Source organism: Eucyclogobius newberryi, unplaced genomic scaffold, assembly GCF_026437365.1.
Source record: "Eucyclogobius newberryi isolate DKJ021-1_F unplaced genomic scaffold, fEucNew1.0.hap1 SCAF_22, whole genome shotgun sequence".
Lineage (NCBI taxonomy): Eukaryota > Metazoa > Chordata > Actinopteri > Gobiiformes > Gobiidae > Eucyclogobius > Eucyclogobius newberryi.
In genome coordinates, this window is record NW_027315857.1 from 25,042,979 (window position 1) to 25,055,763 (window position 12,785).

Consider the following 12,785-nt stretch of genomic DNA (forward strand, 5'->3'; position numbering starts at 1 on the left):
GGAGGAGGAGGAGGAGGAGGAGAGGAGGAGGAGGAGGAGGAGGAGGAAAGTAGGAGAGGAGGAGGAGGAGGAAGAGGAGAGGAGGAGAGGAGGAGGAGGAGGAGGAGGAGGAAAGTAGGAGAGGAGGAGGAGGAGGAAGAGGAGAGGAGGAGAGGAGGAGGAGGAGGAGGAGGAGGAAAGTAGGAGAGGAGGAGGAGGAGGAGGAGGAGGAGGAGGAAAGGAGGAGGAGAATATGTGAAAAATGGTCTCATGGACTCTATTCTAAAGATTCCAGGATTTTTAGCCTGAATTAAAGTATTTTTAAATATGACCAAAACTGAAATATGAACACGTCATCTTCAGTAAAGCTCAGTCTCATGTCATATTCAAATGTGGTTTTATTATTTGCAAATCCTGCACAGCTCATATGCAAACTGAGAACTGAGAACACTGTCCTGCTGCATGCAAATGACAGACCTGCACCAAAGACTGGGAGAGATCCTCGAGTCCTGCTTTAGTCCTGGTTTAGACCTGCTTTAGTCCTGGTTTAGTCCTGCTTTAGTCCTGCTTTAGTCCTGGTTTAGTCCTGGTTTAGACCTGGTTTAGTCCTGGTTTAGACCTGCTTTAGTCCTGGTTTAGACCTGGTTTAGTCCTGCTTTAGTCCTGCTTTAGTCCTGCTTTAGTCCTGCTTTAGTCCTGCTTTAGACCTGCTTTAGACCTGCTTTAGTCCTGCTTTAGACCTGCTTTAGTCCTGCTTTAGTCCTGCTTTAGACCTGCTTTAGTCCTGCTTTAGTCCTGCTTTAGTCCTGGTTTAGACCTGCTTTAGTCCTGCTTTAGTCCTGCTTTAGTCCTGCTTTAGTCCTGGTTTAGACCTGGTTTAGTCCTGGTTTAGACCTGGTTTAGTCCTGGTTTAGACCTGCTTTAGTCCTGCTTTAGTCCTGGTTTAGACCTGGTTTAGTCCTGGTTTAGTCCTGGTTTAGACCTGGTTTAGTCCTGGTTTAGCCCTGCTTTAGCCCTGGTTTAGCTCTCACCTGCACGGCGAGGTCGGGCGTCTCGGGGCTGGTCACTGGGACATAAACGCTGATGATGACGATGTGACAGACGCTGGTGAAGAGTCCGACCATCAGGGCCCAGGCCAGAGACAGCGGCAGCACTGAGTACACGCTGAAGGACAGGAAGAGGAAGAACGCCACCTGCAACGCAAGACACGCCCACATGAGACACGCCCACACGCTGAAGGACAGGAAGAGGAAGAACGCCACCTGCAACGCAAGACACGCCCACATGAGACACGCCCACACGCTGAAGGACAGGAAGAGGAAGAACACCACCTGCAACGCAAGACACGCCCACATGAGACACGCCCACATGAGACACGCCCACACGCTGAAGGACAGGAAGAGGAAGAACACCACCTGCAACGCAAGACACGCCCACATGAGACACGCCCACACGCTGAAGGACAGGAAGAGGAATAACGCCACCTGCAACGCAAGACACGCCCCCATGAGACACGCCCACATGAGACACGCCCACACGCTGAAGGACAGGAAGAGGAAGAACACCACCTGCAACGCAAGACACGCCCACATGAGACACGCCCACACGCTGAAGGACAGGAAGAGGAATAACGCCACCTGCAACGCAAGACACGCCCCCATGAGACACGCCCCCATGTGACGCGCCCCCATGTGACGCGCTCCCATGTGACGCGCCCATGTGACGCGCGCCCATGTGACGCGCGCCCATGTGACGCGCTCCCATGTGACGCGCCCCCATGTGACGCGCGCCCATATGACGCGCCCCATGTGACGCGCCCATGTGACGCGCCCCATGTGACGCGCCCACATGTGACGCGCGCCCATGTGACGCGCCCCATGTGACGCGCCCCATGTGACGCGCCCACATGTGGCGCGCACCCATGTGACGCGCCCCATGTGACGCGCACCCATGTGACGCGCACCCATGTGACGCGCACCCATGTGACGCGCCCCATGTGACGCGCACCCATGTGACGCGCCCCATGTGACGCGCCCCATGTGACGCGCCCCCATGTGACGCGCCCCCATGTGACGCGCGCCCATGTGACGCGCCCACATGTGACGCGCGCCCATGTGACGCGCTCCCATGTGACGCGCCCCATGTGACGCGCCCCCATGTGACGCGCCCCCATGTGACGCGCCCCATGTGACGCGCGCCCATGTGACGCGCCCCCATGTGACGCGCGCCCATGTGACGCGCACCCATGTGACGCGCACCCATGTGACGCGCCCTATGTGACGCGCCCCATGTGACGCGCCCCCATGTGACGCGCCCCCATGTGACGCGCGCCCATGTGACGCGCCCACATGTGACGCGCGCCCATGTGACGCGCTCCCATGTGACGCGCACCATGTGACGCGCCCCCATGTGACGCGCCCCCATGTGACGCGCCCCCATGTGACGCGCCCCATGTGACGCGCCCACATGTGACGCGCCCCATGTGACGCGCCCCATGTGACGCGCCCCCATGTGACGCGCGCCCATGTGACGCGCCCCATGTGACGCGCCCCATGTGACGCGCCCCCATGTGACGCGCGCCCATGTGACGCGCCCCCATGTGACGCGCCCCCATGTGACGCGCCCCCATGTGACGCCCCCCATGTCCATCCACTTTATCTGAACAGAAGCGGTGACAAAAGGCAGCCCTGAGGAGTCCCACACACACCGGGACCAGGCCTGACACAGCTCCTGCTCCGGTCATACAGGGACCGGACAGACCGAAGGGCCCCGGACCCCATGCAACAGTTAAATGAGAAATCACGTTTAAAATTGAAAACGAACGTCACATTTTCACACAAAAAAAGTCGGCAAAACGGCGCTAAACTCAGACTAAAAACGGCGCCCGTGTCTCACCTGTTCCCACGCCGTCACTGCCCCCCCGGTGAAGATGAAGACCACGGCGATGATGAAGAGCGTGGCCCACACGAACAGGGCGAGGGCTCCGCTGCAGCGCCGCACGGTGGCCATCCAGGGCAAGCACACCAGCAGCGCCGTGCTCAGGCAGAGGACCACGCACACCGCGGACATGGCGCCGACGTGGGCATCGATTTTCTGCCACGGAAAACGAGAGAAGGACAAAGTGAACGTTTGTGTCAGAGCGTTTCTCACACTTTTATGCCTTAATAATAAACAATGCAACAATGAATCGTCAAACTGTGACTGGTCGGCAATAAAAAGTAATGGTGTTTTCTGGACTATAAGTCGCACCTTTTTTCATAGTTTTGGCCGAGGTTTGACTTATACTTATATTTATACTTATATACTTATACTCCAGAGCAACAATATATATATATGTTTTTTCTTCTTTCTTCTCTATTATGCATTTTTTGGCTGGTGCGACTTATACTCGGGTGCGACTTATAGTCCAGGAAATATGGTAATTGTGTTTTGATCGTTTTACTGATTCTCTGGACTAAACAGACCCCAAAACACACGCGGAAAGAGCTTTTTTAACAAACAAAAAATGACAATATTGAATCAAAATGTCAAAAAAGAATAAACTATGTCTCAATTTGATCAATATTTTTACTTTATTCTTAAATATTCTCCATCTAGAAGCATTTAGTCACCATATTTACACCTTTATGTGGTTTAAAATGTATTTAAAACGTCTCAATGCACTCTAGAAATAATGGTTTGACTTTTAAAATAATCCAGAATGTAACTTAAACTTAATTAACTGACGGATCAAATCTGACCAAAAATAAGCAAGAAATTAGTTTGAAAATGTAAGATAAAAATTTCAGATGTTTTGCTTTTCTGTTATAAAAGAATGGCAAAAACAAAAGTCTGAACATTTTATATGAGCTTCACAAAAAGTATGATTTGTGGTCAAATGTGTAAAAAATATGAAGAAAAGACCAAAAATTATAAAACGAAATAAATCTGGATTTTGCCAAATATTAAATAAACAAAAGCCGTAAAAAGAGCTTTTACTTTGACAAAACCAACACGATCCACTTCACATTCTGGGATTTAGAGCGTATTTGTCCTTAAAAGTGTCATTTTGTGTCACAGACTGTTGGATCACACAGTGCAGTCAGAGCTGGGCGTGTCCAGTGTGTGATTTGACTCATTCAAATTTAATAATAGCTAAACAAGCCTTAAAGGTCACATGACTCATCTTAATCACACCCACCACATTCGTTCACAGGTGAGCGCACCGCCTGCAGTTCAAGACGGTTCAAGACGGTTCAGGGTGGTTCAGGGTGGTTCAAGGAGGTTTTCGGTCAGTTCGGTACTGTTTGATACGGTTTGATACGGTTTGAAGCGGTTTGGGGCGGTTTGGGGCGGTTTGGGGCGGTTCGAGGTGGGTCAAGGCTGTTCGGGGCAGTTCGGTTTCATACGGTTCATGACGGTTCGGGCCGGTTCAGGGCGTTTCGAGCTGGTTCATGCCGATTCGGGACGGTCTAGGGCGGTTCGGGGCAGTCTGGGGCGGTTCGGGCCGGTTCGGGGCGGTCTGGGGTGGTTAGGAGCGGTTCGGGCCGTGTGTGTGTGAGTCTTACCCGTCCGGTGGTGGCGATCAGGATGATGATGACGATGCAGAAGCACAGGGACAGGACCAGGCCGGACAGCATGGCGGGCGTCTCCTCCACGCAGCGCAGGCAGCCTCTGTGCACGGCCTGCGGGTCACAAAGCAGCACTTTAAAGGAGACGTATGGCGCAGAATGTCAAAAAAGGAGTTTGTTTTGTGTAAGTTATGCATAAACGTGTATGCGATGTCACTTCCTGTCTTTTTTATTATTAATTTTACAGATTTTTCGACTTTTCTCCACAAATACCCGCTCGATTGGTGTAAAACTATTGTTTATATGAACGACAGGTGTAGTAAAATGGTAAAAACCTGTCATTGGCACTTTAATGTGGATTTTTCATCATAAAAAAGACAGGAAGTGACATCACAGCTGCTGGGTAATTTCCTTGAGTGATGTCACCAATTACAAACAGGAAGTGAAATCATAAACCTTAAAAATGAGCTATTCTGGGATAAATTTGTCATACTTTTCAGCTAAATTCTAAATATATAAATCTAAACTGCATTTTAGATCAATTTTTGTCAAAATAAAAGACGTATTTTTGCCCAGCGTGTGACGTGGTCTTTACCCGGAAGCAGCAGCAGACCGACTCGGCCACGCCCCTCCCGGACCCGACGCTGCGTCCGTCCTCGTCGCCGTCCTCCGACCATCGCACGTTGGCGCTGACGATGCTCGGCCGGACGGCCCCGAGCGCCCCGTCGCCGGAGTGCGCCGAGATCGAATCCGACGTTTTCCGACGCTTCTTTCCCAAGTCGCTGTCCCCGAAATCGCCCGCGTCGTCGCTCGCCAGGCTCGATTTGGAGCTCGCCACATTGCTCGAGAAGTTGTTGGCGTTCGTGGGTAAATGCTTGTCCAGGCTGTTGATAGTCCGGACTATAAACGGCTCGCTCGCTCTGCCCGACTTGGCGACGCCCATCTCCACGAGGACCTGCGATTCGTCCACGTTCCCGCTTATTTCTCCCGCGGTTTCGCCCAAATCTCGGAGTTCAAAACGGTTTCCTTTTCCCGCCGCGCCCTCAGAACGCGTCGACTCGTCCGACATCGCCAAAAGGTCGTGAAAAAACGAATGAATTCACGGTTTAACGAAGAGTGAGTCCAGCTCCTCTCGACGTAATGAATAAATAGTATAAAATATCTTCAGGGTTTATTAAAATAGTCCCACAATAACGACGATATAACGACGTCTTCAGATGGACTCTTCATCGTAGCGCGGCGAAGCCTTTCTGCGGAAAAGGACAAAACAGCATAATTAGTGCAAATATCTGTTTAGTGATGTATTTAAGGAAGTTACAAGGTTGTTTTATTGTCCAGAATAACGGTGCTGAACGTTCTCACATTTCAGAATTCCCGAGTTTTTCCGTGTTTTGACGATCCCACACGTCTGCGCTCGCGTCCGGATAAAGTTTAACCTCCGACAGTTGAAATATTGATAGTACTGCGTGTTATTTTGTCTTCAGTGGCTCTCTACCGCCCCCTGCTGTCGGTGAAGCCGCTCACGTGCCGCTGTGGAGCCTCTGTGGTTACAGATGCGTTGCGTGCTAATGTCGCAAATGTTGCTACATGGAGCTAATGTCAACAAAAGCACTCAAATGTCGATTAAAAACACCGTCCGCGTTGATAAATTAACTGAATAAGATCCATAATTTCGTTGCTAATCGCTAAAGCTAACAATCTACACGATTACACAATACAATACTAACTCTGAGGCTTCCGCTAACTCTGAGGCGAATGCTCAATCTGAAGCTAATGCTCAATCTGAGGCTAATGCTAACTCTGAGGCTACCACTAACTCTGAGACTACGGCTAACTCTGAGGCTACCGCTAACTCTGAGGCTAATGCTAACTCTGAGGCTACCGCTAACTCTGAGGCTAATGCTAACTCTGAGGCTACCGCAAATTCTGAGGCTAACGCTAACTCTGAGGCTGCCGCTTACTCTGAGGCTAACGTTAACGCTGAGGCTACCGCTAACTCTGAGGCTAACACTAACTCTCCCATTGAAAATGCATTAGAGCTAACAGCATGCTAGCAGGCTTTGGAACACAGTCTTTTGTTTACACTGGAAGGGTCTACAGGCAAAGCAGTAGCATCTCCATGGAGACCAGCGGGGGGCGGAGCCTCCAGTAGGAAAGTTACATGGTGCAGCTTTAAATGAACGAGCACTTCCTCAGATCCTGTTTTAAACCACATTTTAAGGACTTTTCACAGTTCAAACCTTGTAATATTTCATTTTAAACGGTGGCCATGGTAACAGTGAGTCGCTATGGTAACGGTGAGTCGCCATGGTAACGGTGAGTCGCTATGGTAACGGTGAGTCGCCATGGTAACGGTGAGTCGCCATGGTATCGGTCCTGCTGGTTCTCTAGCGTATAACAGTTGACCTGATTCACGCTGCATGTTCTGCCTGTGCGTGTTTGTGATTCCATAGTCACTGAGTCACTTCTGCTGTAATATTAAAACTCGTTTGTCTGGTTCACGTTTGTCGAATGTCGCGCCCGAACTCTCATAAACTTCTTTTGTCTTTAGTTGTAGTTTATCCTCAAACGAGACATTTACAGACACGTTTTAACACATTTACATATTATATCTGATTTGACGACAGATCCGTGAAAAAAAATTAAGTTTCTAATTTAATTTCAGGTTTTGGGTTTTAAAGTTAGAATATTTATCAAATCTATTCACATTTCAGGCCATATTTTCTATATCCAGTTTAAATAGAATAAAATAAATAAAATGATCAAAATAAATAAAATAAAGAATCAATATATTTTTTAATCATGAATGAATATGGCTGTGCAATGTTTCTGTCTTTTTTTCTCTAGAATAGAATAAAATAAATACAAAAAATACAAAAAATACAAAATAAATTAAATAAATTAAATAAATTAAATAAATTAAATAAATTAAATAAATTAAATAAATTAAATACATTAAATACATTAAATACATGATAAATTAATTTTCTTTTTTTTTTTTTGCCTTTTTTGAATAAAATCTTTTCACATTCCAGGTCATATTTTCCATATCCAGACAAAGGGCTAAAGATCAGAACAAGGGTTCAATTCGCGGCCACGACCGTTTGCCGAATGTCACCCCTCTCTCTCCCCATTTCATGCTACAACTGTTCGGTCAATTAAAGCCTTTGGGTCAGAAACATTTTGTTTTAAAACATGTAAAACATGACTTGAAATTTGAAAAGCTGATCCGAAAAAAGAACAACAGGGAATTCAGTTTATTGTTTTTCACAGTCAACATTAAACTTTGTTTTCCGTTCCCACTTTTTTATGGTTTATTTAAGTTTCTGCAAATCAAACTGAACGCTTTTTATTGCTTTTTAATGCCATAAACTGATGTCAGTTTCGAACCCAATCTTTAAATAAAAAAATCCAGTAACTATCTGGGATTAAAGACAAATGAGTGAAAATATTGCCATAGACACATAATACTATTAATGAATAAGTTAGAGCTTGAATTTAGGTTGGTTTTTGTCACTGAATATTCCAAATGTGGCCAAAAAACAAGCATTTTAGTATTTATTCAAAAACTTCTGGTTTTCTGGTTAAATCTTTTTGTCAAACTCTTTTGTAGATTTAATGTTTGTGGGAATTTAATTCAATGATTTTTAATGCTTTTTGAGGCCTTATTTTTTGGCCTCAAAAAGCATTAATATATAAATAAATAATATATAATACAGGAATTTTTATTGCTCAAAAAAACATCTGGAAAAACATTGATTCTTGCTGTGAGCGGCCTCGCCTCCCCACAGATCTGACCTGGTGGCACCACTGCTTGTCTCCATGGAGATGGATACAGTACGTTTATGGAACATTCACTTTTGGTAAAAATATTCAACTGCAACTTTTCTGACAAACATAACCATCGATTATGTTAGATTTGCCACTTGTGTTTTAATTGTTGGATTTTGTTCAAAGTTCATATTTTAAACACGACATTTGAGAAAAGATGTAAATAAGAATCGACACAGGAACAACGTGTCGTTCTGAACGTGTTTGTAGAAGTTTAAACCTTAGTCTGGGACGTCAAACTCCTGCAGTGGAAACAGCAGATGGAAACTTCAGAGTGTACGAGAGACACGCCCTGTTTATGTGCTTTTATCTCAACAAAGTCAACAACTGTTTGTCAATAACTGTTTGTCAACAACTGTTTGTCAACAACTGTTTGTACAGAAAACGAGTAAACAGTGTTTTTAATGATTATTATTATGATTTACTTTGTCTGAAACCACAGCCTGAACGATAAATAAATAAAATAAATAATTTAAATTCATTTTGATTCATTTTAATTAATTTAATAAATACATTAAATTAAATTAATTAATAAAAATAAATTAATTTATACATATAAATTTAAAAAATAATAATAATATAAACTTTTTTTTTTTTAATATGGCTGTGCATTGATTCTGGGTTTTTTTCTTTCGCCTTTTTAACTCCACTGCCTAAACTTTATACAGTCTCATTTTTGCAGTTGTTCAATAGAAATCATTTTATTGTAAATCAGTCGTTCTCGAAGGTTTTACACTAAGTACAACCAGGACTAAACCAGGTCTAAACCAGGTCTAAACCAGGACTAAACCAGGACTAAACCAGGACTAAACCAGGACTAAACCAGGTCTAAACCAGGACTAAACCAGGACTAAACCAGGACTAAACCAGGACTAAACCAGGTCTAAACCAGGTCTAAACCAGGACTAAACCAGGACTAAACCAGGTCTAAACCAGGTCTAAACCAGGACTAAACCAGGACTAAACCAGGACTAAACCAGGACTAAACCAGGTCTAAACCAGGTCTAAACCAGGACTAAACCAGGACTAAACCAGGACTAAACCAGGACTAAACCAGGTCTAAACCAGGTCTAAACCAGGACTAAACCAGGACTAAACCAGGACTAAACCAGGTCTAAACCAGGTCTAAACCAGGACTAAACCAGGACTAAACCAGGACTAAACCAGGACTAAACCAGGTCTAAACCAGGTCTAAACCAGGTCTAAACCAGGTCTAAACCAGGACTAAACCAGGACTAAACCAGGTCTAAACCAGGTCTAAACCAGGACTAAACCAGGACTAAACCAGGACTAAACCAGGTCCAAACCAGGTCTAAACCAGGTCTAAACCAGGACTAAACCAGGTCTAAACCAGGACTAAACCAGGACTAAACCAGGTCTAAACCAGGTCTAAACCAGGACTAAACCAGGACTAAACCAGGACTAAACCAGGTCTAAACCAGGTCTAAACCAGGTCTAAACCAGGTCTAAACCAGGACTAAACCAGGACTAAACCAGGTCTAAACCAGGCCTAAACCAGGACTAAACCAGGTCTAAACCAGGTCTAAACCAGGACTAAACCAGGACTAAACCAGGTCTAAACCAGGTCTAAACCAGGTCTAAACCAGGACTAAACCAGGTCTAAACCAGGTCTAAACCAGGTCTAAACCAGGACTAAACCAGGACTAAACCAGGTCTAAACCAGATCTAAACCAGGTCTAAACCAGGTCTAAACCAGGTCTAAACCAGGTCTAAACCAGGACTAAACCAGGTCTAAACCAGGTCTAAACCAGGTCTAAACCAGGACTAAACCAGGTCTAAACCAGGTCTAAACCAGGTCTAAACCAGGACTAAACCAGGTCTAAACCAGGTCTAAACCAGGTCTAAACCAGGACTAAACCAGGTCTAAACCAGGTCTAAACCAGGACTAAACCAGGTCTAAACCAGGACTAAACCAGGACTAAACCAGGTCTAAACCAGGTCTAAACCAGGTCTAAACCAGGTCTAAACCAGGTCCAAACCAGGACTAAACCAGGACTAAACCAGGTCTAAACCAGGCCTAAACCAGGACTAAACCAGGTCTAAACTAGGTCTAAACCAGGTCTAAACCAGGACTAAACCAGGACTAAACCAGGTCTAAACCAGGACTAAACCAGGACTAAACCAGGTCTAAACCAGGTCTAAACCAGGTCTAAACCAGGACTAAACCAGGTCTAAACCAGGTCTAAACCAGGACTAAACCAGGACTAAACCAGGTCTAAACCAGGACTAAACCAGGTCTAAACCAGGTCTAAACCAGGTCTAAACCAGGACTAAACCAGGACTAAACCAGGTCTAAACCAGGTCTAAACCAGGACTAAACCAGGACTAAACCAGGTCTAAACCAGGACTAAACCAGGACTAAACCAGGTCTAAACCAGGTCTAAACCAGGTCTAAACCAGGACTAAACCAGGTCTAAACCAGGACTAAACCAGGACTAAACCAGGTCTAAACCAGGTCTAAACCAGGTCTAAACCAGGTCTAAACCAGGACTAAACCAGGTCTAAACCAGGTCTAAACCAGGTCTAAACCAGGTCTAAACCAGGTCTAAACCAGGTCTAAACCAGGTCTAAACCAGGACTAAACCAGGTCTAAACCAGGTCTAAACCAGGTCTAAACCAGGACTAAACCAGGTCTAAACCAGGACTAAACCAGGTCTAAACCAGGTCTAAACCAGGTCTAAACCAGGTCTAAACCAGGACTAAACCAGGTCTAAACCAGGTCTAAACCAGGTCTAAACCAGGACTAAACCTGGACTAAACCTGGACTAAACCTGGACTAAACCTGGACTAAACCAAGTCTAAACCGGGTCTAGATTAGGGATACGTCACTGCCACACTCGTTTTAACAAATACATTACTAAAGGAAGAGAAAAATGTAATATTATTTTGTATTTAATCAAATTCAAATGTTATGAAGCCGGTCACAAACTTGAGGGAAACAAAGTGACAATAAAAATGATCGAAAAGTAAAGATTTCACCGTTTCACTGTTTCCATCGTGTCTTTGTCGAAATGTTTTTTTTGTTTCTTTCTTTCTCTCTCAAACAACGCAAACATTTCTCACACATTTTTCCATTAGCAGTTAAAAAACACAAAAACATCTAAAACAACCACACAAACAAACAAACAAACAAACAAACAAACAATGGACATAACTTAAATTAATAATAAAGTTCTGTCTTTGTAAAATGGCTCCAAGATAAAGTGATTACACACGTTTTTTCCCATTAAAAATATGTGATATTTTGTTTAAAAGTGAGATTAAATTCATTTAGTTTCTTCTAATTTGTTAATCGCTCTGACAACAGTCCACACTTTTGAAATAAACGTTCACGACGAGGGAAATGTCGTTTTTCACTGTTGCCAGGGACGTCCAGAGCCATTATTCGGGTCTAAAAGGGTTCGACTCGTCATTTCTGTTACTGTGATCGTCACTTTTTTGTTCCCAAAACAACAATTTGACCCTGTGACATCTTTGAATAGAAATAATGACATATTTAAATGTTTTATAACGAGTAAAAGTGCAGCTGGAGGTGAAAGTTAATTCCCTTTTTCCAACTCAACCAATTAATTTAACGACGTTCACATATTAACGAAGGGATCGTTTTTATGAGATAATAATAATAATAAGAAGAAATGATACTAATAATAAATCAATAATAACAATATTTATTTATTATATAATAATAATGAAAAATAAATAATATATTAATATTAATTAATAATAATACAAAATAATAATAATAAAAACAAAATAATAAATATGTTTTAATAATATTAACAATAATACATACATAATACATATAATAATATGGACATTTCATTGCTCGTCGTTACTTCTACATTAGATCTCACACAAGCGTCATAAATATGTACTTTATTTACTCTGTTTACACTGTTTGATCTGTTTACACTGTGTACTTTGTGTACTCTATTTACTCTCTGTAGTCGGTTACACTGTGTACTTTGTGTACTCTATTTACTCTCTGTAGTCGGTTTACACTGTGTACTTTGTGTACTCTATTTACTCTCTGTAGTCGGTTTACACTGTGTACTTTGTGTAGTCTGTGTACTGTGTACTGTGTACTGTGTGTAGTCTGTGTACATTTGCCTCAGTTGGTTTGTGTAAAGCAGAAAGGAGGAAAGTCCTGCACGTACCACATTGTGTTCTGCTCTTTTCACCTGAATCCACAGCTACAGTTCCATCCCCCGACCACGAGAAGAAGAGGCCCGGAAACAAAGTGTAATCCATGAAAAGTTTAGTGAAGGTGGAGAGAGGACGAGAGAGGACGAGAGAGAACGAGAGAGAACGAGAGAGGACATGTGAGGACGAGAGACTGAAGTGAACAGAGAGAGGTGTGTGTGAGAGAGAGAGAGAGAGAGAGAGCTACAGGTGCCTGAGGGG

At 44.2% G+C, this 12,785-nt stretch overlaps 1 protein-coding gene across 1 annotated transcript in view; it reads right to left on the reverse strand.

Annotated features, from left to right (window-relative positions):
• LOC140371561 (adenylate cyclase type 4-like) overlaps nucleotides 1–5,613 on the reverse strand; it is a 40,659-nt gene extending 35,046 nt beyond the window's left edge. The window contains 4 exon segments of the mRNA XM_072458732.1: nucleotides 1,011–1,172; nucleotides 2,875–3,072; nucleotides 4,527–4,643; nucleotides 5,125–5,613. Of these exon segments, the coding sequence (XP_072314833.1) occupies nucleotides 1,011–1,172; nucleotides 2,875–3,072; nucleotides 4,527–4,643; nucleotides 5,125–5,598 (951 nt within the window). The 5' untranslated portion in view covers nucleotides 5,599–5,613.
• Between the last annotated feature and the right edge of the window lie 7,172 nt (nucleotides 5,614–12,785).